General features: G+C 40.3%; 1 protein-coding gene across 1 annotated transcript in view; it reads left to right on the forward strand.

Annotated features, from left to right (window-relative positions):
- CERS6 (ceramide synthase 6) overlaps positions 1-26,712 on the forward strand; it is an 89,510-nt gene that overhangs the window by 11,157 nt on the left and 51,641 nt on the right. Inside the window, exon 4 of the mRNA XM_009640713.1 lies at positions 17,033-17,090. Coding sequence (XP_009639008.1) covers positions 17,033-17,090 — 58 coding nt within the window. The remainder of the gene's footprint in view (positions 1-17,032; positions 17,091-26,712) is intronic.

Genomic DNA, 26,712 nt, shown 5'->3' on the forward strand with positions numbered 1-26,712 from the left:
GCAAAGTGTAGCTCTCTGCAAAATAAATTTTGAGAAATCCTGCTTTACTTTGAAGAAGTTTTTCAGTGTCGCTGTTTGCTGCTTCTGTCTATGCTCCAGCTGTCCCAAGCTTCTTAAATCAAAAGGAAAGAGGAACACCTGCTACATGATCTGCCTTTGTAAAACAATATGTCCTTTTCAAATTAATTATTTGAGAAATTACTCTCACTTAGCATAAATCTTCATGGCTGGCAGGATTTTTTGTTGTTGGAACCAACAATTTTATTTATTTTGTATTTTTTATTATAGCACACACACACGGAGCCTCATCCGGTTTGGATTTTTTTTCCATTTGAAGTCCTTATTGGTTTGTACTAGTTGCACTTGAAAAAACAGTAAAGGTTGAGTCTGATAGCCTTCATCAGAAGCAAAGACCACTTTAATGGTGTTTTCTGAAGGTCTTTATTGATTGCTTTTTTTAAAATTTATTTTTTCTTTATTGGATGTCATGTAACTAAGTAATGTGTATCTTTCCATTAAAAGATATGGGAGCTTCATGTCAGTGAATCCTGATAGCAGTATGTCATAAAACTGCTGGTGAAAGTAAATTGGTGGTTCTTAAACAGCCATAAATTCCTTGTAAAGCAAGAAGCGTGTTCTTGTTTGGTTTGGTTTTTAACCACTGGAAGAAGGGAGTCATAAACCTGCTGTGTGATTTCTAAGGTATAGATGCTAGAGAAAGAACAACTAATAACAAAAATGGCTTATTGGTATTGGCAAACTTGTGAAGTTCTGCTAGCATTTTCATTATGTTAAGTGTCTCTCTAAAAACGGCAGCTTGAAGAGCTCAGCTCTAATTAAAACAAAATAATGTCTAAAACAGCCACCTTGGCCTTCACAATGGAACAAAAGCTGGAAAATAAGGGTGTGCCTTCACTGTTACATTCCATTTTGCCCCAGGCGGTCTCATCTCCTGTGGGCTACGCTTCATGAATACTGATTTGCTACTGAACTCCCTTCTGTGGTGATGCTGCTACCTCTTGCCAAAAGGGAGTGCAGGCACTATTGAAAGGATAATTCATTGAAAAGATAATTCACTCCAGGGTTTCCTCCAGACAGATGATAAGGATATAAAATTTGCCAAATCTGACTCTTCCAGCTGGGATAGTCTTGTTATCCAGGCAGGGCTGGTGCCTCTATGTTGTGCCATAGGGCAAGCAGCACATGCTTGGTGTCAGGCTATAAGAACAACATACTGGCAAGGTGCAATACATCAGTCAGTATTTCAGAAACGTGGATCGTTCTCACAGGGACAGAAGAAAAGAAAGGAAGGGATGACAAAGAAAACCTGCAAACCCACAAATCCTCATGGTGTTTCAGAACTACATTTCATATAAAAGTAAAGTAGATCCTGGCCTCCTGGCCACGTGCTATCTGGTGTTCCAGCCTTAAGCACTGTGGATATGAGCCCATCCAAACTAGTTAGTCTCTTACAACATTGAACTCCATGAAATGTCTGGGTAAGGATTGATACATCAGGTGATACAGATTTAATGATGGTGTTAGTGTAAGGCAAGGGGGAACAACAAAGGCTAGCTCTTACACTAATCAGGGAAAACTGTCTTTGGAGGGAATAGAACTGCTACTGGTGAAACCTATAGAGCTGGGTGGCCCTGTCACTATTTCCCATTGTGCTGCTAGACTGGTGTGAGCAGAACAAACTGTTTCATTGGCATTTTTAATTAAATTTTTCATTAAATGCAACATGAAAGTACAGTACTTTGCAGATGCAAATAGGAGCACAGTGACTGTAGATGCTACAAGGATTGTGCAGGAGATCAGAGAGACAGTGGAAGAAGAGAGAGGGTCACCTTAGTACAAGATAAAAGCATATGGAAATGATGACTTGTATAATGAAAATAAACAGAGAACAGCAACTGCCTATCTCATTGTGCAAGTACCAGGAGGTATTAAATGAAAAAGAAAAGGACCATATTCAAAACTGAATAGTGAAAACAGTTTTTCACACTCTGAGTAATTAAACAGGATTTCATTTTCTTTCATGGAATGAATTGCTGTTCCGAGGCAATAATTCAGCAGTAATTTGTAATTAGATTGTTTTATTTACTTGGGCAACCAGAGTATTTGGTATTGTGTTGATAAATAGATTGTATCCATAGTTTGCTTAGAACACTGTTGTGAAGACTAATCTTTACCTAACTATGAAGTATCACGCATACTGAAACTGGAGTACAGAGGTAAGGAAGAGAAGAGCCATGTGAGCAAACGGCATTTGTGGCATGACAGGCATAGCAGGGAGTAGGGGCTCAGGTGTTGGCAGAGTCAGATTTGTGAGGCAGCTTGGCGAGGGAGGACATAAGTTTTCAGTGAGATGTGGAGGAAGTTGGAGTCTGTGAAATTGTTCCAGAACAGGGAAGGTGTGACCTTTGCTGAATGCAAGAAGAGTTTATTATAGCTGCAGGTAGTAGAGAAGTTCAGATGAGTCACGGATGCCAAAAAGGAGACTCTAATTGAAGTAATCTAGCAAGTGGCAACTAAAGCGTAGAGAGTAGCGAAGACGGTCTGGCAATTGTTACCTGAAGCAAGCATGTTAAAGTACTGTGAATTTATCACAGTACATCTAGTTACATCTAGACTCTGGGACTGATACATTCAAGGACCTATTATTCTCTTTAAGAGTATTATATCTAATAACATCACAGAAAAGGGAGAGAGGTGTGCTTGAATGCAAGGCCTCAATAGAAGGTAAAAGAATGAGGCATTTATACTGAGACTCATGTCAGGGAAACCAGTGCTATGCAACAAGGCCTGGAGTCATGCTTGGGTATATAAAGCTAAGACAGAAATCCTGCTCTGTTTTACATCAGGGTGAGATGTTGCTCCTTGAGAGTAGCACTCAATAGCTCTGCACATTACTGATTCCTTTGTCTGATACCACGGTAGACTGAGTTGAATTTATGTTTCTCTCTAAGCCACATGTGAAGTCAGTGCAGAAGAGTATTGATGAAGCTTTTCATTTAGTGTAAATATGATTTTTCATATGATGTCATTCAAAGCTGGTTCACTGATGGCTTCCCTGCTCCAAGAGGGTAAGACAGTACTGGTTGCCTTGAGTTACATAAAATACAGTAATTTGTAGCCTGAGTTCCTGGACACGTGAATAAGTTAATGGCTGGCAAGCTGTTATAATTTTTAAGTTATGAGAACACAGTGCAGCCACTGACAGCAACTTCAGTTCTGCCCTAACACTTGCTTTCTGATGAATCGGGACTAAACATCTTGCACATACCTCTCCAGTGCACAGCTTGCTCAGCGCTTGCACTTCCGAATGCGTAGCCTGGGCAATCATGCCCAGCTGCTACAGTGTGGTTTGCTGTGGGTTTATAGCTCCATCTTTGCCTCTTTGGAGCATCTGTATCAGGCTTTGGACTATTCATGTTTCTTTGGTGGCCAGGCTGGATAAGTAGCTTAATTATACATCCTTTTAATGATTTTTATTATGTGCTTTTGTTCTGGCTCAGACTGTAGTTCAGCAGCACAGGCTACCATTGCAGCTTTAATGAGCAGTAAAGGCCACCTCCCTGACCTCTGCGTCCTTGCCCTCCTATTTGCCCTGCCCCATGCCAGACAGCTGGCTGTACAGCTGTTTCGTAGGGGAGCACACTATACTTAAGTTAAAAGTCACCCTGCATAAAAACGTAGGGTCAAAACTTGTCAGTCAAATTTTACTGTTGTGGGTCGCAAGGTGGTCACATAAGCGTGCTGGAGTACTGTTGCTTGTGGTGGTGGTAGATATGTATGCATCCGAGTAACAGAATGGAAACCGGGGAGGCGTAGGCACTACTTCCATCCAATGTGAAAGCTCAGGTTTTGGTGTGGCAGAGGGGAGAAGGGGGAAAAATTGCTGCAGCCACCTGGCCCCTTCTGATGTGGCAGGGTGAGAGGACGTGGTGTGATGGAGCAAGGCACAGTGTGCCATGCGGTGCTCTAAGTGCATGTCTTCCTGCTGCCAGCTCTGTATGAGTGCTTAGATTAACACTGGCTGAGAGAATGAATGCTTATCTGCTGAATAGCTGCTCCCATGGCTACATTTACAACCTTTATCTAACTCTTCCTATCATTATTTCTGTTTTGAATAGTAAAATAGTGGGTCTGGCTCTGTTCTTGTTGTCCTGCTATTCCACTGCATTAGAAAGCTGAACATATCTGGTGAAGGGGAACGTGAGAGTAAGACTTCTTGCAACTCCATAGGATGCTGTTCGAGAGGCTCCAGTTAGTTTGGGGCGGGTATGAAACAGACCCCAGAATTGGGTAAGGTTGGCAGTTTCCCTCATGATTCTTTTCGTACTCACATGTGAATCTGGTCTATGATCCCTGTTGTCTCCTTTTAAGCTGGGCCTCAGGATGTCTCTGTGCCCAAACATGGGACCGGGGGGAAATTAAAACATTGGTTAAGTGTCAGGAATTGCCAGCCCTCTTCCCACTCTGCTCCGCTGGAACAGACAGGCAGATATCCATGCCGTGTTGTCACGGTTTAACCCCAGCCGGCAACTAAGCACCACACAGCTGCTCACTCACTCCTCTCCAGTGGGATGGGGAAGGAAATCAAGAGTAGAAGTGAGAAAACTCTTGAGTTGAGATAAAGACAGTTTAATAGGGAAAGCGAAAGCTGTGCACGCAAGCGAAGCAGAACAAGGAATTAATTCACTGCTTCCCGACGGCAGGCAGGTATTCAGCCATCTTCAGGAAAGCAGGGCTCCATCACACATAACGGTTACTTGGGAAGACAAATGCCACCACTCCTAACAGCCCCCTCTTCCTTCTTCTTCCCCCAGAATGATGTCATATGGTGTGGGATATCCCTCTGGTCAGTTGGGGTCAGCTGTCCCAGCTGTGTCCCCTCCCAACTTCCGTTCCCAAAGTAGGCATCCTCAGCCTGTTCACTGGTGGGGCGGGTTGAGAAGCAGAAAAGGCTTTGACTCTGAAAGCACTGCTCAGCAATGATGAAAACATCCCTGTTTTCAGCACAAATCCAAAACATAGCCCCATACCAGTAGAAAAGTACCTCTTTCCCAGCCAAAACCAGCACGTGTCCTCAGACTATGCTCACCGTAGTTTTAGGCTGTGCTGTAAGCATTTTTCATTTTGCATCTTATGAAAATTCCCCTCTTCCCTCAAATTGGATTACTTAAAGCTTTTAATTCTCTGCCCTTACTGCCTTCTGTGACACAGTTTTTAACACAATTAATAAATTTAAATTAACTCGTGTGCTGGTCCTGCAAAGAAACCATCACTTAACATTATCATTGCACATTAAGCAAGGCTATAATAAATTAACTAGGTTTCCATTCTCTTGCGGTTTGTGTGTGTTCATCATTATTTTATGTTATGGAAATTAAATAATTCTTACCTAAGTTCTAGTTAACATTAACAGTAGTTCAAAATTACAGTCACAATATAATGATTAAAGACAACTAAAGGAAAACTGCAAAGACTGCAGGAGCTGCTGATTTCTTATGTTCCACGTGCCTTTGAATTGTCTAGCTCTTTATTATGGAAGAGACTGACTGCCTTCTTTGGTCAGCCACGGTTTTAAATGAAGCTGCCAAACACTACAAACAAGTGGCTTAAAAGTGAAGGAACGTGGAGACAGAGCTGGGGTTTTTTTCAGAAGAGCCACAGGGGATGTACAGGCCAAGAAAGCAAGGGCTCAGTCAGGATGCTACAGACTTCAAGACTACTTTTGATGCTTAGTAGATGGGACTCACAGGGCTTAAAAACTGACTCTTGATGGTTTGGGGAGGATTTTCTGCGGATTCAGCACAGGGGTTTCTCCCAGTTTATTTCTCTTGTTCTACTTGAAGCATTGGGCTTCTTCATCTTCACCATTTGTTAGCGTGTTTGTCTGTGATACTGATGTCTTCTAAGTGGTAGATTTCAGGTACTGATATCTCTTGTTCTCTTCGTAAAAATATTTCATTGCTACCAAAATTTGAGGGCTTTTTAATTTATCTTAAATTTTATTTCTCTTAAATGAAACTTTCCAATAACAAAAACATTCTTGCCCAAGTAGAATAGCAAATAGTGTAAAACAGTTATTATCTATTAACAGTGAAGGTTGCTTCCTTTATATATTTGCCTTAGTGGTTACTTGTGCAGTTTTTGGCCTTGTACTTTTTTCCTCCGTATTGCTTTGTTTTCCTATAAAGTTCTCTTTTCTGTTTCTAAGATGTTCATTTTGTTACCAATCTAAACTGTGCTTTTGTTTGACCTGTTATTTGTTTGCAGTATGAAAACAACATGAGCAATATTCGCTTAGGCTGTAATTACTTCATGAAACACATTACAAGCAAGTATTTATTCATGAAGAGTTGTCAGATTCAGAATAAATTCTTCATTTTTATGTGGATGCAAATTTTTGGATTTTTGGTAAATTCGAATATCCACCACATTCTACTTTTATTTTCATTTAAAAAAGAAAGGCAAACATAAACAAAATGCTAATTTAGAAGGATACCCTTCTTACTCCCATTTCTGCTGTCTTCAGAGCTGTTAGCTGTTCTGCATGTGTAGCACTAGCAAATGGTGCTTGTCAAATTCACACTGAATCCGTACAGATTTGGTCCAACGGGAGCTCCCCTGGGATGCCTTTTGTAGCAGGTTGTTCTCTTCCACAGGAGACTGCAAACTACGCAGGCGCAGTAGTCCAAAACTATTCGGTGTCTTTTCCTATTTCAGTCTCTACCAAAAGAAAGCAACTTGAGTGCGACTTGTTCTCTACAGGTTGCTAGTCACAATCAACCCATATCAAAATAACCTTACTCACTGAAGGGTAATGGCAGTAAGATTTTATTTTATACATGGCAATGAATGATTTGGCATGCAAGTCCTTACTCCTCTCTTCTCCCTCATCTTTATGTTGTTACACAGTTTTATGTTACATTTGATTACCTTTCATTTTATAGATACATGGACTGTGTGCATCTGTTCACGGAGACACAGAATTACAGAGGAGAATTAGCTTCCACATTGTTTAATATTTTTTCCTTACAGGCATTTAACTATATTTGCTGCATAAGTAAGTTGTCCAGTAATGTACTTTCAAGCTCTTTAAAGAAAGCTGAACTGAGTATTTTCTTCAGATGTAAATATTTTTTAAGTTAATGTGGCAGCTTGTCATATGCTGTTCTGATTTTTCTTTTTTTCTCCTCCATTTTCTCTGCTGAGAGCTGAAAGCTATAAACTAACCTGGGTCAAGATGATGCCTGCCTAATGCTGCATTTGTATGGTTGTCTATCAAAATGCTTTTGTGGAAAGATTTGCCCTGTACCTACATAGAAACAAATTTTTGATTGACAGAATAGTTTTTGTGATATTTGGGCATAACACCATATGTGTGTCCAGGACAGCAAGGTAGGTGTCACTGGAGTATTGTTAGGCTCAAAAGAGGCAAGTGGTGGCCTGTGGCTGAATAGGTGTTGGTAGTGGCCTCTCCAAGAACACCTATGGCAGTGCTGGTGGAGGTGAGAAACTTGCTAGTTCCCCTAATGCTACTTGGGATGATGCTATGGTAGTTGCTAGTGTAGCCATAGGCATATGGTAACCCAATATTCAATACAGCCTCTGTCTTCTCCTGCTTCGGTGTCTCATCAGGGTGGGTATACACAGACCTGCTGTGGCAGAACACAGAACCCAGGCTGCAATGGAGACCCTTCTGATAACTTCATCTATACGCTAGACGTTTTGCACTTCACATACATCCATGTAATTCCACTCATTCCGTTTTACTGATATCATTAGTGTGATGGGCCCTTCTGTTTGTATTGCCTGGCGACCAGCATTTGCTCATGTAGGGATGCTTTGTTCTTCTTTTCCCTGAAGTTCAAGAAACTGGCAGATGAAAAAAAAAACATGAGTATTTGAGAGTTAAATTTTGTCATGGATTTCTCCATTGGAGTGAAGTAATGCATCAGCTCACGTAGTCCTGGTTTCTTGCAAATCAAATCTTCTAGGATCAGGCCCTGAAACAGGCTGAAATTGTGACAGGAAATACTCAGTACAAGGTGCTACAGAAACTGCTTTGAAATATTTAATGCTATCCCTTATAGTTAGTTATTTAAATACTTTCAGACTAATGAGTGTAGTCTGGTTAGATGGTGCTGCTTGCTAAATTTGTGTTTCTGGCTTCTTTAGTTTTCTTCTTGCTGCTCTGATGACAGCACTTTTGCATGAAAAATGGTACAGAAATTTCCTGTCCCTGTTTCTTTGTAGTGTGCTTTGAATACTGAAGGATAATATACGGAATCTTTAAAAACAAAAAACACACCAAAAAACAACCTTCAGGTGACTTGTGAGATCACTAATAAGAATGGAGACTAGAGGTCCAGGTTGAAAATTCTCTCCAAGACTTGTCACCTGTGTGCATTGAACATCACTGGTGCAAAACCAGTTCTGTTAATCAGACCACAAGGGGAGGGCGCGTGGCAGTGACATCTGGTTTTTCTGTGTGCTCTTCCCATGAGCTTTCCAGATAGTTGTACCTCTTTGCAGGGCAAGATTTGGCAATGCTAATAGATCTCTGAGGTCTTACAAAAGCTTTATTTCATGTGGTCCTCAAAGCACTCAGAACAGTTGCATAACCATTAAACAGAAGCTATGTAACTTGGAAGGAATTACCAAAACACCTATTGTATTATGCATCTTTTCTGGTCTAATTATATAAACATATATAAACATGCTTTATTATTTATAAAACGGCATCACTTCAGAATTTAGTACTGTGTTTCCTTTTTTCTGTGCTACTAAATTTTTCTCTTAAGACTTTCAGAGCTGCATTTTGAGCATACAGATTTAGGACAGGACTGGTCTCAAGTGGCACTGTAACATTAAATATTAAATAACTGATTCAAACTGCAGCCAAGAGGAAAATCAGATGACAGTCAAATCTTAAGCCATAAAATTGAAGAGGAAAGCAATAAAGATTTCTCAGTTTATCATATCTGCTATTTTGTACATCTTAGTGAGCTGTGCATAACTCTCTCTTTCCTCAAACAACTTCTCCTTAACCATAGTGCAGGAACTATTTACCGTTTGCATGGTTGCTCCAGTCTAATTCAACAGTAGTACCTTGCCAAAAAGGGCAAGAAGATTTATTTGTTTGTTTGTTTATTAACATCCTTATATCCACTTGCATCTGCCAGGCTTTGCAGAAATGCAGCAAATTATCATTACAGAAATCTTGGGAGGCAGCAAATTGGAACAGTGGGGGTACTGCCATCAAACACATTGTCACGCTTGCAGCTTTGTATGGGACTAGTTACCAAGAATGAAGCTAAGTAAAGATTAGTGGAGGGTACAAACTGTTCAAAGCGGAATTGCGCTTCTGTCTGGCTTCTGAACCAAATGAAGGTATGCCATGGGGCTGTCCTACATGCTAACTGTGTTTCTGATTGGCTCTATGGGTTTTCAGTGTATACATCTGTCATGATCTAAGCACGTACAGATGTAAGATTTAAGAAAGCTTTCTGTTTATTTTAAAAGAGCTTTATTAGGTGAAGGAGACTGTGAGATTGGAACTTAGAGTAGAAATTCTTTAGGAGATTTCTCTGAAAATTTGCAAGTGAAAACATAGGTCCTTGCATACGAGGCCAAATGCTGAGTATGTGCCACCTGGATTATCAAATTACCTTCACCCTGTCTTATTCAGAGTTCTGTCGAGGAAAGAGTTGGAACTCTGATTTTCTGAATTCCTTAAAAAGCTGATGTCTCAAATGAAGGTGGCAATTTGTTGCTTCACTATTCTAGCTAGTGATGCAGGCTGTGTGGTATTAATAGTCATCCACCACAGTTCCCTAACAGTCCTGTGGGATAGCACTGCTCACTGCTTGTGTGTGTTAGGGCTTTGATCAGGGAAGGCAAAATGTCCAAAAAGATTGCTCAGAGTGAGACACAATTAACACCTGAATTGTCATGCGACTGATATAAAAGCACAGTTTTGTGCAACTTAACTGCTGTAAGGTTGAAGTCTTAATACTGTAAGATCAGCATTTGTGAAACAATACAAAAAGTCTTAAGTCTGAATTTGTGAGACCATTAAATGTTTGAGGTACTAGTAGTTCTCCTAGGTTTTGGATGGATTAAGCATTATTTTTCTGTGCTTTGTCTTGTATTTTTACATGGTTTATTGCCTAAAAAAATATTGTCTTTGTGGGGTTTTTTTTGTTGTTTTAGAGGAGAAGGGTTGCTGTTTGTTTGTTGGTGTTTATTTTTGTTTTTTAACCTAAAATGGGAGCCATAATAGGTCACTAGACAATGTCAGAAATATTAAGAAGTTAATCCAAAAGTTCAGTCTGTTGGCTTTGGGATCATCCTCTAAATATCCCTTGTTAGGCATAACCATCTAGAAGGAATGCATACCTCTGGCTATGTCAGGAGCAGCATTAATTGGATTAAGTCCCCGTGAGTGAATCAGTAAATTGAAGGCTCTGCTACTGTCTTTGGGGAAGCAGAAAAATGTAACGTGAAGATAAAACATGGACTGCTTTAAGTCACAGTGGGCATGTGGGTACCTTAGCAATGCTTCCCGCTTCAAAAAAAACCCCAATCATTCAGTATTGTTTAAACTCAGCCTCAGAAATGCTCCTGTTAGCAGTCTCACAGTGAACATACTCTTCACAGCCATAGGAAATCATTTCAGAAAAAATAGATTTCAGTCTCAGCTAATGATTGCAATAGCCCAGCTATATGCTTGCTCAGTTCATCAGATGTTGGGGATTAAAATGGAGAACAAGCGGCGTGATGGCAGTTTGAGCCTTCTCAGCACCTGTGTAGTTTGCGTTGGGCTCGATTTGGCTTTCAGCTGAAAGCCTGAGCCCAGAGGCCTGTCAGCCACTACCAGGAGTTGAGCAGTGGGTGACTGACAACAGCCGATCTGAAATTTTACTGAAGTAGGAAAGCCAGATTCTTTGACTGCAGGCAATGTGGTGAGCCCATGGCTAGTTGCTAAATATGAGCAGGTTTTTAATGTTAACTGTTTTGAAGTGTGGCATTCTTACATTGCTGTTTGTGGCCCTGACTATAGCAAATGAGTGTCAAAAGCATCTCTGCAAATAACAGCTACAATTCTGGAAGCAAAATGGCTGTTATGTTTTTAACATTGTGCATTTATTATTTTTCATGTTTTCTTGTCAGAAGTCAGTTGGATAACTTAGGGTTCTTGCACACAATTTCTGGGCAGCAGGCATTGGTTTGGCCTCAGAGCCATAAGGGGTGTGTGCTTATGGGGGGCGTGTGCTGCAAAGCTGGGGGCTTTGGGGGGTTCTGCGGGAGTGCCAGTATTCACAGTCTGGCCGGCTGGTCTTCCTGCAAAAGAAAATGGAAGAAAAGGAAAACTGCATGAGCAGAGAGGCCTTGTGCCTCCTCAGCCTTGTTCTTGTGAGAAGCAGCCCTTTTCCTGGGAGAGTGGCGACACTGAGCTTGTTCTGCTGGACAGCAGGGGAGGACAGTGTCTTTCTGACACAGAGCACAAACCCCACATGCTGGGCTCTGCAAAATATGTGTGCATCTGTATGGGGTAGGGAGGTGCTGTGCTTGACCATTGCTTGAACAATTCGTTTTTATTAGCTGAAGTTTTAATTTCAAATTTCAGAGGAGAAATATGGAGGGAAATTTTAAGGAAAAATTCATCAGTGTGATGAAGGGAACCTGGTTAGACATATGCATGAAATCAGTGAAGTGCTTGCTCAAGAGTGCACTTAAATAGTTTCTGCTGAATTGAGCACGACAGGGTATACCAGGTTAGTTGGCAGAGGCTCTCCAACTTTTCCATCTTCTTAGTGTTCTGTATCATGCTGAAGCATCTTTAAAATTTCATTAGCAGCTCAAAGTTAAAAGGGTTCAGGGGTTAAGAAACTGTCCTCCGGATCAGGAATGCACTTTTGTGTTGAACAAGAACAGTCAGATCTGTTGCTGTACTCTTGAGGGGCTCTAGAGCATTCACTTTAAGACTACATTAGAAACTAATTTCTTTTTTAGTTACTGAAGAGTCACTTTTTAGCTTGACTCTTCACTGCAGTGTGTTACATTCATATTTGAAACGCTGGCTTGGGAAGCACCAGCACAACCTCAAGGATTTGCCAGAAGGGCCATATGCGAACAGGTTTGATCTCCCTCATTCTGAGCTCGAGCAGACCGGATCCAAGCCTGGTTCGATCTGGAAGCCTTGTAGGCATGTTGTGCAGGACTAAAGTGAACCTCATAAACCCTATTGCACGCAGACAGATCAAGTCTTCCAGAACACTTGTTCCTTGAGCGCTTTCATCTGGGCTTGCTGGATTTAAATTAACCTAAAAAGTCTTTCAAGCAGCATGCTTTGTGTGTATGTGGGTCATTCAAATTTTGTGTCTCTATACAACTGACTGGAGGAGTGTTTCAAGTCTGAGGACCAGAGCAAATTCTCACAAAACAGAGCAGCTTCAGCTGTCGTCATCTTTCAGTTAAATGTGAATTGATGTGGCGATCGCCCACAATGGGGTGCTTCACCTAGTGGCCTCCATTGTATTGCTTTAATAGGGCAGTGAGTATTGCTGGGGGAAAAGGGGAACAAAAGATACCTTAGTACAGATCTTGCCTTGCTCTTCCTAGTCTGTTGGGCTTTGCTACTGCTGCTTTAGGAGAGTTTGCTACTTTCCCTGTTGCATGCAACCAGCAGTGATCCACACAACAACTGCCCCCAGTTATCTGGGTGCATTCAGCATGAGCTGCTTAAGAAGGACCTTCAGCGGGATATCAGAAAGGGTGCTAGAGAGGGCTTATGCTACTGGCCAGACATATTCCTTTCCCTGGGGTCTGTGACTATTCAAACTGTGCTCAGGGTGAGGGCTTTTTCCAAACATCAGAGTTGGGACTATTTCCTAGGACAAATTAAAGGCCTCTCTTAATCAACTACCACTTTGTGAATTCAGCTGGGAATGAGACTTGATAGCCTCACACTTAAAAAAGATGTCCTTCTCTTCTATGATGGTCCTGTGCAGAGAGAAAGAACATTTTGCTTAAGTTCCCAAAATACTAAGGTGGTTTGGACACTGGGCTTTACTGCGAGTGGATGTGACTCCTACTCGTAATTGTTTCCTTCCACTTGCATCTCTTCATCAGGGGGCTGCAGTGAGACCCAAATTGGGGGATTAAGAAGTATATACTGTAGATTATGAGTGATGGATTTCATTAGAGTACGTGTTGCAAGAGAATTGAATTGAGAGCTCGCCTTTGGAGGAATCTTGCTGGACAAACCTGCATTGTATGAAACATTTATCTCGTACCTTCTGGCCGTGTCTGTATGATTTTGAGTGAATAATGCAGCTTCACAACCTAGTTCCCATCCCTTTCCTCCCTGTCTTTCATCCCAAGTCATGGAGTATTTTCTGCAGCATGAAACAGCTTCACAAGAAGAGATGGTCCTACACATGAGAACTTTGTGGCTAACAAACCCTTCAGGAGTATGAGAGAGATGTGACAGAGGAGAAAATTGAACCTGGGTTTTCCAAAGCCTGGCAGACGTTCTTACTGCTAGGCTACCGAGTAAAAGGGGTGGCCGAGGGGGAGTGAGGGCAAGCCAATAAAGAATCAACAGGGTTTTAGCTTGCTGGCTTCCTGCAGCACGGTAGGAAACCAGGCAGAGAACTGAACCCGAATTCAATTCCCAGTGTGTTCAAAGGCATGGCGATCTATGTGTGACCTTGTGCAAATGATTACTGGTGTATCTATCATTAAATTTCTGATAGCAGGTAGCTGACAGTTAGAGATAGAATCCTTGCCTTTTTTTACTCTAAAGCTGAAGCTGATGGGAACAACATCCCTCAGTTTTGACCATTTGTTGTATGTATATTTCTTCTGACTGTAATGCCTCGTAAATGTCACTCATTCTGTAAATGGTCTTAACTGCTGATTTCATTTAATGTGGATTTTATAGATCTATGTTAATTTGTGGGTAACAAGCATCTAGTTACAACTCTGTGCTTTATTTAAAAAGACAGTTACAAATGAATCTCTACTTGTTAAGGTCATTGATGTTAGCAGTTAATGTGCAACATTTACTAAAATGTTGTACATAGTTACTTAGCTAGTTAGACCAGATATATTTACTTACTGTATAATAATAAATACCTTAATAACAAAACTAATTTTCTTCCAAACCTTCTTGCATTCATCTATTTGACCTGGCCAGTGGATATTTTGCTGTTAATTGCAGCAGTAAACCATCTACAAGTAGTGGTAAAGCAATGTAGGCAAACTCTTTGGACTTTTTCATGGGACTGAGATTCCAATTGAGGTATTGAGCCAGCAGAATTCCCCTTTGAAGCCCACAGAAAAGGCAGCTAGCTGCCTGGTACAAAGCAGTGGAAAGGCCTTTGTAGCTCTGCTACCACCAGAGTTAGCTGATTAGTGATGATAAACATGCTGAGGGGCAAATTCTGACTTTGCTTTTGTTTTGAGTTTTTCTTGCAGTTTGACCAAGCCAGAAGTTTGTGGAATAAATTTTATAGATGTTGCTTAGCAGGAACAAGCAGTTTTTTCTACCAATGCTACTTATTTTTTTAAGAAGTTAGTGCTTTGACCAGCTTTGTCTATCACCCAGTTCTGAGCCTTGCTTTATCTTCTGATGCTCAATCCAAGTAGGCTTGTTTGGCAGGTTAGGGGAAAAGAGGGAGGAAGACCAATAGCATATATTATCATATACCTGTATGCATGTATCACCTTTGTAGCGTTTGAACAGTTGGAGCAAGTTGTCTTTGGCAGACTCAAATAGTACCTGGTGGCTCTTGGCTCTGAGGTTTTCCAAAGCTCCAGGAATTCTCCTACAGGGCAATCCATGACCTTAGCGCAGATCTATGGCGCTGGCAGCATTTGGGGGGGCGGGGGGGATAGGGGGGTGGAAAGGAAGGTGGGGAAATCAGTGTTTTTGAATTTGCTTGTTTCTGGAAAGGGCCTTTTTATTTCCTTTGAGGTGATGCTGCAGAAAATGCTGCAACCAGTCCTTCAGACATTCATGCAGACTGGAAAATCCCTGAGACCCCCCCCATCTAAAACTTAACCATTAACATATTTCAAATACTTCAGAGTGCCTTTGAACTCCTCTATGGAATATTGCATCTCCCAACAGCAAACTACAAATGTCCCCATATATGTTATGAATTTTGCTTGGAGAAGTGTGAAATAAAGGTGATATTGAGGGTATTTTTAAAGCAAGAAAAACTTTGTAAGGAATTTATCATAACTGTTCACACTTAGGAGTGAAGGAAGGGCACTGGGAGTGCTCAGCAGTGAGATTAGGTTAGACAGTTTTTCCCTCCTAATATTTTTCTTTTCAGTGACAGCCTTCAAACTTTCACTAGACAAGGTATGTGACCTTGAAGTTAAATGTCAGGTTTCCTAGCCATAGGACCAGCCTAATGAGAAAATTGTTACTCAAATAAAACCTTCCTTCGCGTCGCTGTCCTTGCTGTTTCTTCCATGTGTGTGATCTGAAGGTTTCTACCAGCACAACTAACATTCTGCCTTCGAGTGCTCTGTGTTTGCAGTATCTTGAGGAGATTGCCAGCATGAAAGCTGCAAGACATGTTGCCTAGTGGACCGAACCCTTGAAGGGAGTGGTATTTATATAATGTCAATTGAATAAATTAACCTCTGCAGTGCTGTGGAGGCTACAGGATAAGAGAGAGTTTCTGTTCAGCTGAACTTAAATCTTACTGATGTTCTTACACTCTCCTGTAAACTTGTCAGAGGGTTATTTGTGTATGACAGAACTAACTTTCTAAATACTTGTAAAAGTAACTTTGAAGAGGAAGGTTTTGATTAACTTTCTTTTACATAGGAGCATTTTCAGTTTTGAAACCATTCCGGTAATGTCTGAACATACTTCAATGCCAATTAACCATACGCTAATAGTTTTGCCAGTGGAAAGAAGGTTGTAAGTGCTGTAAAATATGTAATTGAAGATGATTCACACTGCAGTATTGCCTCACACTAAGGAAGCTAAATCTCATCCTGCTATAAACGTTATGAATAGTACCTCGCTGGTGTTTATGTCAAGCATGTTTGTGTAGTTACTCCAACCCTTGGAAAAAAAAAAAACCAAACACATGAATTCCCCTAAGAATTTACACTGCATGAGGTTTTGATTTTTATTTCCCTCTACTTCCATTGACTCTTCTTTCCTAAGCCAGTAATGGCTCCAAAAGGTAGGAAGATACTCTGTATGTCTTCTTTTATTGGGGAAGGGAGAAAGATATAGAGGAGAGGATGATTTTGTATTAAATCTCCTGCTGGGTTCTCTCGTATTTTCTGTGGCATCTTGATCCTAGCTTCTAGTTTGCCTCTACCTGAAAAGAAAAACTAGAAACACAACAATTATTTCATGTGTATTTGGGAAAATGTAGAATCATCTTTATCAAGGAAACTCTTTGGAAACAGATGTAAATTGTGGATATATATCTGTATCCAGCATATCTGTCTGATGCAAATGCAATCCCTAAAAACCAAGAGTGAAGTGCTGGAATCTGCTAAGCAAAATTCCAGATCACTGTGGATGATGCTTTTCATTACTAAAGACTGTATTGGTGTGCAGCACTCTAAAGTCACCTGTTGAAGGCTTAATAAAATTTATTACTATCATTGTCCTGGTGTCTAATAACAAGTGAACTTCCCTGCAATAGGTGTGTGAATTGTCCTCTGTCCTCCACTGTCCTAGATTTCATGAAACTTTTAAAAACCTAACTATCCTTGAAAATTTGTTTTTTCCTATGATGTTTAGGTGAAATTAGCCAGTATTTTCAGAGGGCTAATGGGAGGCTGAGAAAAGCAGGCAGATGAGCACAGTGCTTGATAAAAATTGTAGAAAACAAGATCAAAATTTTGCTTCAACTTCTGTTAATGCGACCAGGGTATGGTGGTTTGGCAGTGCTATAAGAAATTATGTGTTGAACTGTAAAGTACATAAACCTGGTATTTTAGAGTTAATCTCTTGTACCTTTTGCAGGTGGAGATTCACATTTTACCTTTATATATTTACCTATGGAGTACGGTTCCTGAAAAAGGTAGGCACTTAAATTATTATGCTTTTATAACACATCACAGATTTGTCTGAAGTCTCGTATAGGTATACTATAAAGCACAGGCATAAAAGAAGAATAGAAATAAAAATTAAAATTTAATTTACATTCATAAAATGAGTTGCTGCTGGCATTGGTAAGGAATGTAAGTTCTTACCAATATTAAATGGGGTAAAAAAAATAAATTGGTATAGCAACGTGCCTAGTTCACTTCATTACTTTTCATTATAGGCATTAAGCTGGCAGTAAGGCTTACCAAAGTATTCATCTCATTTTCTGCATCATCCTTGTTTAAATGCCTCTGGCAGAGGTTGCTTTTTATTAAGAAAATCCATTAGTGATTTATAAAATGCTATTTTTACCCGTTCTTTGTCTGATGTACTGCAGAAAGAAGTTTCCATGGAGTTACCCATCAATGCTGTGTTTCTGCTGATTTAAGCAGTGAAGGGTATTGATAGCTTCTAAACACACTGGCATAGGTCTATTAACCCTGCCATAGGCAGTAATATGGATTTATAGTGCAAATTGTTTTTACAGTGTGGCTAGTTCTCAGAGCTTTTGTGCCAGTCAGGCCATGTTTGTGCAATTTTGAGAGGTGGAATTAGGGGAATGTGTGGTCTCAGTGCATTCATGTAATCTTATCTTCTTCATTTTGGACAAAAATTTGACAGAAGAAAATGGATCTTAAATGTTTCTGGTGCTTTGTAAGTAAAAGTAGCTGTTAAAAAAAAAAAAAATTCTTATCATTTTTATGGTTGTAATTCTTGAGGCTGTCCCAGGTGCCAGTCAGCTTGGTGCCAGCAGGACTGATGATGTGCCCATGAGGAGAGGAGACATCAGAGCTCTTTCTTAGCTGTTTAGCAATAGTCAGCCCCAGAGGAAGTGTGGTGCCAGGCCTCCAAATGGACCAGAGCAGCACATAATATGCAACCTCTCCCTGCCTCCTTGGACAGGTGTACTTCATCCATTAACATGCTCTGTGGTCATGATCTGATATTCTGTTTTCTGCCTTTGATTCCATGAATGTCTGTGGTATGAAATACAAGAATAGTTTTAATAAGAAATGGTCACAACCTAAAAGGTTACTCAGCCTGCAGGTGTGTAGAGTGGGTTCATATGATTCTGAAATACACAAGGACACAGAGGCTTTATCCTCTGAACTTCTCTACTTTACTACCGATTACCACAAATACCACAAACCCCACCATTAGCAAGTATCCCAAAATCATTACTAGAAAGCATACCTATGATTAATAAAGCGAAACTCTCTCAGCACAAATAAAGTGTCTGTTCTAGGAAAAACTCTGAATACAGCATTTCTAAAGAGTAAGAAGAATACAGTAAATGCATGCTTCATTACAAGCCATTGTCAGCTGTTTCTAAAGACTGAGTTGATATGCAAAGTGTTCAGCATATCACTGCAGTTTGAGGAGGGCTGGATGGCATAGCATGGTTGTTTGAACAAGGTACACCATTGCTTACTTAACAAGCCTAACAAGGATTGGTTGTATAATTTTGCTGTAATTTTAACTTTCAACATGTTTAATTTTTACAAAGAGAACTCGTTCATTATGTAATTGTGTATGTATCTTTAATTACTCATTTTTACACAGTGTTGTAAATGAGTCTTGTAAAATTTTATGCTATAGTCATTATTCCAGTGTTCTGCTTCATATACTCAGGTCTTTCACATGGGAATGTAAGTAAATTAATAAAATTATGATTGTGATTGTATTTATATTTGCACCATCTCCCTAGTAACATTGTGTAACTAAAAGAAAGTACAGGCTTTTTGCTGTTCATCAAACACTAGAGATTTTGCTGGGTCCACTTAGGGGGGAAAGCTGGGTTTGCAAGGAATAAAATTGAGACCCCGAAATCTGGAGGGAGACACTTCTTTCAGAGCTTCGCTACAGTACCAAAGTGGATAATCCTTTTTAATTTGTCTTGGTTTTCTTAATGGAATAATTGCAAAGAAATACTTAATTGCTTCTTTAGGAAGCTAGTGAAAAAAGTTAAACATAATGAATTCTCCTACAAATTTGATAGAAAGATCTTTCCTTCCTTCAAAAAGCTGTTTTGCCTGGAGAGAAGGTTCATTTCATAGTCAGTGGTGTCTTGCTGTGCTAATGCTACTGTAGAGATCTGCATAATTTCAAATAACAAAGTCTGCTTAAGACCATCCCTGAGATACCTAGTCTGGAAGACTGATAAGCATGGTGAGTAAGCCCAGGTGCAACAGCAGTCCTGATGGGTACAGTTCCATCACAGCAACACATGCTGCCTTACTGGGAGAGGGTGAGAAAGAGTAAGTACTACAGACGTTCTTGTTTTGAAGAACAGAATATGCGTAGCATCACATTGGAAATAATTCATTTTGACTTTTAAAACGTAAGCTAATGCTTAGTTAATACATAGCTTTGAATAGCTGGATAAGACATTTTGATACAGTATGTCTTTCAAACATCCAAATGTAATAAGAATATATTTTTAAAAGGGAAACTGCATTTTGGTGCTTTTCAAATTAACAGAATCATTCAAGGTTGGTTGGTTTGTCCATTTCTGGATAGTTAAGATCCCTGCTTTAAGAAAGCTGGTTTTGCCATCTTCAGTAGGAAGTGCTTCTTATTAGTTGGTCTTATGACTTTTACTTTGATGAGGTACTCCCTTTAGAAAAGTGAACCAACTCAGTACAAAAGGCTCTCCCTAAAACACTGTGCCCAATGCATTATCTCTTTTATAGTTTCATTCTTGGCTCTTGAATTGCCAGGCAACAAAATATTCTGACTTCTATATTATTGTCCTTCCCTCCCAACTTGACCTAGTCTCCCTGCCGCTTCTTTGCTTTGCTGCATATGTTGCTGACCTGATGGGGTTTTTTGTTTGCATTTGGATCTCTTAAATGTTCCTTCCTTAATTTGAGAGTGAAATTCATCTTTACGTAGAAGACTGGCATGGAGCCCATCAATTACTTAAGCACCACTTTGAGCTAGTTTTGAGGACCTTTGCTTTGTGCTGGCCCTTTGCCTAGAGGTGAATTTCACCTTTTGGATTCTTTCTGAAAACACCTTTCTTGTAATGCCCAGAGTACATGAATCATTGCTACTTTGTCTTCTACTGTCACCTTCCCTATTTGCTGCATAAAGCAATATTACTGCATCATGCCGTATCAGCGGAAGGGTGGATGTCTGTGTTTCCTTGTGCACACCAAACCACCCGAGGAAGTTCTAACCAGGATACTCTGGCAAACCACCATTCTTGCGAAGAATGTCATTAGGTCATTTGTGGCTTTGTAGAGCTGACAAGCTTATCTGGCTTTTTGGGAAGATGTGCCCAAGCTTAATAAGCAGTAATTGGTTAGCAGACTTATCAACTCTGTTTGTTTTAGTTCTGAAGGTGTGATGCTGTCAGTGTGGCACGCATGCCGATGTTAATTTAATTTTAGAATAGTATTAACTCACTGCATTAAAGTTTTACATTTGCCTGGCTAGAGCATCTCACAAGGAGAGAGGCCTGGGGTTTCAGCTTTGATTTTCACTTCCCTACAGAAGCACATGAAAGCTAATAAAGCTGTTATTTGGAGCAATGGTAGCTCTCTCAAATGCCATGGCAAGCTTGTCTTTGTTACTGTCCATGGCTGCAGTTAATGACTGATTTAGATAAAGGAAATGTCTGCACCCAGTAAAGCAACCTGTAGGTCTTTGTGCTAACAACTGCACATGATATTATATATCAATTCTTCTGCCATGCTATAATTGCTGAGTATGTTGCTGGAGATTTGAAAACTGCCTTCTCACTGAAAGCTGTCTCTCTTATCTAACTGTTCTCTTGGATTTTGTCCTTTTCCAGTGACAGATTTATGCTGTTAAGTCATAAATGGAGTAAAAATATCTCAGTTTTGTTGAACAGTATTTTCAAAAAATCTCAGTTCACAGGGAAAAAATGCCCGACACAAAGCTTTGTCTTCAAAGTTTGCTCTGTTGCCACAGAACCTATCAACCTCATATGTTTTAAAGTTTTTGCCTTAGTGGTGTCTCCAGGACATTTAGATTGGGCTATTTTGCTGAATAAAGTTCACTCTGAACTCAGGAAAATCCTTTAGGTTGGGAAGGCAGAAGATTGGCAGTAGGGTGTCCTGCATGTGGCTGTTTGATGATACCAGGGCCTACAACATCAGGCGCTGATATTGTATGTGATGGTTTTTAGCAATGTAAAATGCACAAAGACTCATGCTTCCATCCTCTCTCCCTCCCTCCCTCCATATGGACATCTGGTGTCCACAGCTTCTGGATCATACAACAGCTGCTTCACAGCACTGTCCCCTGCCTCCTGCCAGCTCCACCACTGAACTCTGAAAGCAGGAGATCTTTATGGGAGTTTGCACTGGTCTTGTCCTCAGTGCCTCCTAACTCAAATGGGCACCTGTTGTCAACTTTGCCTTTGTTGCGGTAACACATCACTCATGAAGTGACATTGTATGAATGAACTTTTTATAACATGCACTGTTGATGGCATACACCATATCCAGCTGCTTTGATTATGTCCCTTTTTTTGGGCCTAAAGAAACAGTAAAAGTGCAGCTTCTACCATTGGTGTCTGTCTTCCTCAGTCAGGAGGTGGTTTTAACTGCAGCGTGCAGCTGTGTAATTCATACATCTTATAATTGTTTGCAATATCAAGGAAATGTGTGCCTCTTTCAAGAATTACAGTGAAGTGAGAGAATTAAGTCTTCAGTAAGACAGTAGAGAAAACAAGGCAGTTACTTTCTTACTCACAAATGGACCACATGTAGAAGGCTCACAGCCTCCCAGATACTCAGCCAAACCATTGCATCACCTACAAACTGTGTCTTAATATGTATGCATGAGAAACCAACAGACTTCAGTAAAATTTCTACTGTAGATTTATTAGTATTTAATTATCATATTAGACATTCCTCCCTTCCCCAGCTCCTGTGTGCCTTCAGCCTTCCCCGCCCTCCCCTTTGCATCAAAATAAGTAAATGAGTATTACAAAGCTGCAAGGTTTAATTTTATTAGGGGTTTTGCTGTCGTTGTCTGTAACTAGTGAAGTAATTAAGGACATTTCAATGTCAAAGCATCTCAAAGATGAAATTGTTTCCTTGTTCTTGGTTTCTTTTTAAAATGTTCCTTATAAATTTGTGCTGCTTCTTAAAGCGCTCCCTACTTAACACTTTCAATTGTAGCTGTCTTAGTTCTATTGCCAAGTGGTGTAATAGTGGGATGAGACTTTCTGCTTCCCAGAGTCTCTCATTGTTGAAGTGAAATGTACGTTTGTCTCTGCTCTTCCAAACCAGAACTTTCAATGTGATGAAAATGAACTGTTCACTTTCTCAGTGATGAGTATATCAAGCAGATGTTGGGAGATTGATGGGTTTGTCACTCCACCCCAGCACCCCATCGCACTGTGTGTTTCAGGACATGCCCTGCAGTCAGGAGCACACACTGCTCCAGGCTGAACTCCCATCTCCTGCAGGCTCAGCGGTGCAGGATGCTCCGTCCTCCTTCCCAGCATGGTGGCTAATGCACTGACGGGGTGAAACAGGTCATCGTAATTAGGATTTGAAGTCACCTCTGTCGTTTCTGATACTTCATGAGAAGAGAGGATCAATGTATATGTAGGTTAGAGTTCAAGCCAGTTCACTACCATTTTCAAGGGCAGATTTGGTGATGAATATTCTATGTGAGGAAACAGACTGAGACACCAGCTTTCAAAAAGAAGGTGAAGCTTTCTTTCATCACTCACCGCCAACTCTGCTGCTCACTGCTTTCCACAGCAGATTTAAATGATTTGGGGCTAGAGAGTGAACGGCTCACAAAATCCTTTAATGCAAAGCATTCACCTTCCTGTCCACTCCTTGTTGCCCCCATTCTTGGCAAAATGGCAAATGTTAGATGTGACCATCCCATCTTCCTTTTCAAGCTTCTGAAAGAGATGTTAAGTCAAGCCTCGCTACATTTTGGCAGTACAGACCAAAAGTAGTCCTTACACCCAAGTGCTTCAGTGCTTCATCTGAAGTGAAGCCCAAATTAAAATAGCTTTGTATTTCTTTTAGAACACCCACAGACTCACCCCAGAGTAAATGTTTACTTTGATTTTTTTTTTTTAAATTTGCCTGTTTCACACTTTTCCTGTAATTTATGAATTATTTATGAAACCAGTGTGGGGTTTGTTTTTAGTTTTACTTTTCAAACTCATTTCCATGGTTCTTGTTTTTAAATTAAGTGATGGAAAAAGGTGATTTTATTTTGTTCCATGTGGTGCTTGCAAGATACATAACATAAATGCTTAAAAGTAGATGATCTTAACTGTAGATCTTTCTTACAAGTTCTATATTTACACTTTTGTTAGCCTAACAGTAATCCAGAGTAAAGACAATGATAAATTATCTAATACAAATCTAGCATTCTTGTGTGGATGGTACCAGAGCCCTAGTAGCGTGGGAAAGATTTTCATCTTCACAGATAATGCTTGACAAGATAGCACTAGTTAGTAGCGTAGAAGACTAATGTCCAAGCTAATCTGTGGTGTAATGACATTAACTCTTACACAGAGGTATTTGGCTTCAAATGCCATCATCACTGTGAAGTATGATTAATATGATACAGCCCTAGGTTTTCCTAGGAGTTGGCATAATAACCTGCATGCCCAGAAGCATGTTCCTTTACCCTAGTAATGGATATACTACAGCAGTCTTTGTATCTTTATAAATCAGTAAGATTTGAAGCTTAAAAGATAACTAACAAATTAAATTTCAGCTCTGATCATGTATATGCAAATTCTTCCTGTTTCCAACTGCAGCTGAGATTTTTCGGCACTACCATTTGTTTCATTTGCATGTCTACAAAACACTTCCTTGCAGAGCACCACACCAGTATTGATGCCAACAAGACATTAAGTTCCAGTGACATTAATCTGGCTGCTTTGCTTATCACTAACATAGGAACGAGATAACGTTTTTGTTTTCTTCAGTAGTATTTGCAATTAAATCAATGGTGGTTTGGCTCATTAAGAGTTAATGATCTGATTGTGCTCCCATTAAATGGAAAGATTAGCATTAGCTTCGGTGGTAAAGAAACAGAGTGAGGAATTCAGGTCTGGCTTGTTGCTTGCTGTTCCTTCGTGCTAAGCAGTATCTGTACAATCCTGTAGAATGAAAAACCTTTACATGTGACTTTTCACATTCAGTTTCTTTCCTTCAGTTGCCCATGAGAATTACAAACTCACGAAAGAGCATGAATTCCCTGCAGTAACAGTCTTGTGAAGTCTATATTGAGACTTGGGAGCCTGAAGTTGCATGTAGGTATCCTTCTGGGAAAAGGACCATCTGCCTGGATAAATGAGTAACTTTTGACTTGCTCTTTTCTGACTTTAGTGTTGAAGTAAGTCTGATGGCATGAGGATACTGCGTCAGTGTTTAAAAAATGCCAGATGCAACAGGCTACTGTATGCATGCAGCTGACTGTCAGTTCTGCATCCCCCTTCCCAAGGAGTCATCCCCTACAACAGAACTGTCTGCCATGTAATTGCAACTGCTAGTGATACAGATAGATTGCAAAACAACAGGAAAGCCACACTGAAGTGTAAATTTGACTCCAAAAACCTACTCAACTGACATAAATGTATGGAAGGCAGCTGGAAAAATAGCAGTATAGTATGGAGGAAAAAAAACCCCAACAGGTAGAGTTCCACTTCTTCTGTTACGAAAGTTCCTCTTTCTTGAAACCATAGGATGTTTCAAAGGAAGAAAATGAAGTGCTTGCACCCGTGTGTGCACGAACCGCTGAGCTAGCCCATTACTGTGTGACGGCAGGAGGTGCTCTGTCAGCGGCCTACAGCTTCTATGCGCACTTAGAGAGAACCTGGCTTCCTAATGCTTTTTTGTGAGTGGGGGTGCTTCGTTCTGATGCTCAGCTGAGTTAGCATGTTCTTTGCCTCTTTTTGGAATAAAATAGCAACAGCAATATGTGCAGATGTTACAGCCCTGGGAGAGTAGTGTATAGCATTTGTAAATGCCATTTTGGATTGCTTACAGTCAAGAATTTTAGAGCCTAAAGTCAGACCACCTTCATTTGAAATACAAAAAAAAACTCGTCACTTCATGGTGTGGTGACTGGTTTTTGACATCGTTTCTGTATTACAGTTCATCTGTATCTCTTGATTATTGAGATTGTTAACCTTACAGGAAGTAAATAGTTGTTGATATGCACAGCAGCTTCATGGAATTGTTATATCTTGGGAAACGGGCATCTCTGTGATGAAGATTGTGAGTTCATATCCCTGTGGGAAATAAGACTGGGACACAGGAACAATGGGATGTTTACCTGGAGTGGTGTCTAATTTGCCATTCTGGTTTTGGAAGTTGCCTGCTATTTATCTTTCTATCAGTTTTGCAGCTGTTTTGGTATTAAACTATTTAATAGCTTCACCATATGCTGTGTATTGCATCTCTTCTATTACTGATGCTTCAGTTTTCTTCAGAACATCCTTAGGATGCTATCATCTGTTCGGATGTCATCAAATACATCTCCATTTATTTTAGCTGTTAAATAAAACAATTTTTGAAACATTAGCATACATTTCCTCTGTAAAGGAAGTGCATTTCTCGGTTTCTGGTCACTGAGCTGGTAAATTGGTGATGGCTTATTTTAGTCAGGTTCAGGACCTAATGAAATGCAGCTGCTGTCACTCTGTTTGCTCTGGTTAGTCATGGTAAGATGTTTTGAAGGACCTCCAAGAGACGGTGGACTCTTACTTTTGGCCAAAGTAATATTAAGTTCAGATGCTTCCAGGAAAGTGAGGAATTACCATTAGTTTAAAATCACTACAGTGCTTAACAGGGAAGGTTCTAATTTCACAGCTGTACGTGAGGCTTTTTTGACACTGGTTTATTCTTAATTGTTCCCCTAAGAGCTGAGTTGTATTTCCGTGGAGCAATGGAGGGTACAGGTTTGGTTGGTTACTCTTTTTTCCTGACCTGGTTTGTGTAGCCTTGCAAAGAATGGCCTGACCTCAGAAAGCCTGACGTGAGTGAGATCACTGGTAGTTTTCTACCTGCTGTACAGCATTTGTTTTCTGGCTGCTGTATCTCAAGGCTGGCCATGCAAATCTCATGGATTTTCTGAAGATGAGTAGTTGGGAGGAAGTACAGCTTTATCACTGCTGTTCTCTTGGAAAGGCTGGTTTGTCGTAGCAGCCCATTTCCCTGTGGTCAGTTCTTCAGGTTTGTGCAGCCCAGGGCTTGTTGGCATTGGGAGTGGCAGGACTGTTCTGGGGAGAAACTGTATTTTATATAATTTCATATCATCTTTCCCATATACTTCTCTGCTACCTCTTTAGTCAGTATTTTCTACTTTCATCTTTCTTTGTCAGATCACTGCACTGCTACTCCCCACCTCTTAAACTGGCTTTATTATTTTGGGAAGTGGATTTGGGAATCATGTCAGTCTGCAGGTTTTACATGTTCCTTGTGTCATTCCTCTCCTGTTGCCATCTTTTTACCATGATCATTTTCAAGTACCAACATGTTTTCCCAAAGAAACAGATAGCAATGACCCTGATTTATCTCTCAGGGTCAATCATGGTT

The sequence above is a fragment of the Egretta garzetta genome, unplaced genomic scaffold (genome assembly GCF_000687185.1).
Source record: "Egretta garzetta isolate BGI_Z169 unplaced genomic scaffold, ASM68718v1 scaffold16, whole genome shotgun sequence".
Taxonomy (NCBI): domain Eukaryota; kingdom Metazoa; phylum Chordata; class Aves; order Pelecaniformes; family Ardeidae; genus Egretta; species Egretta garzetta.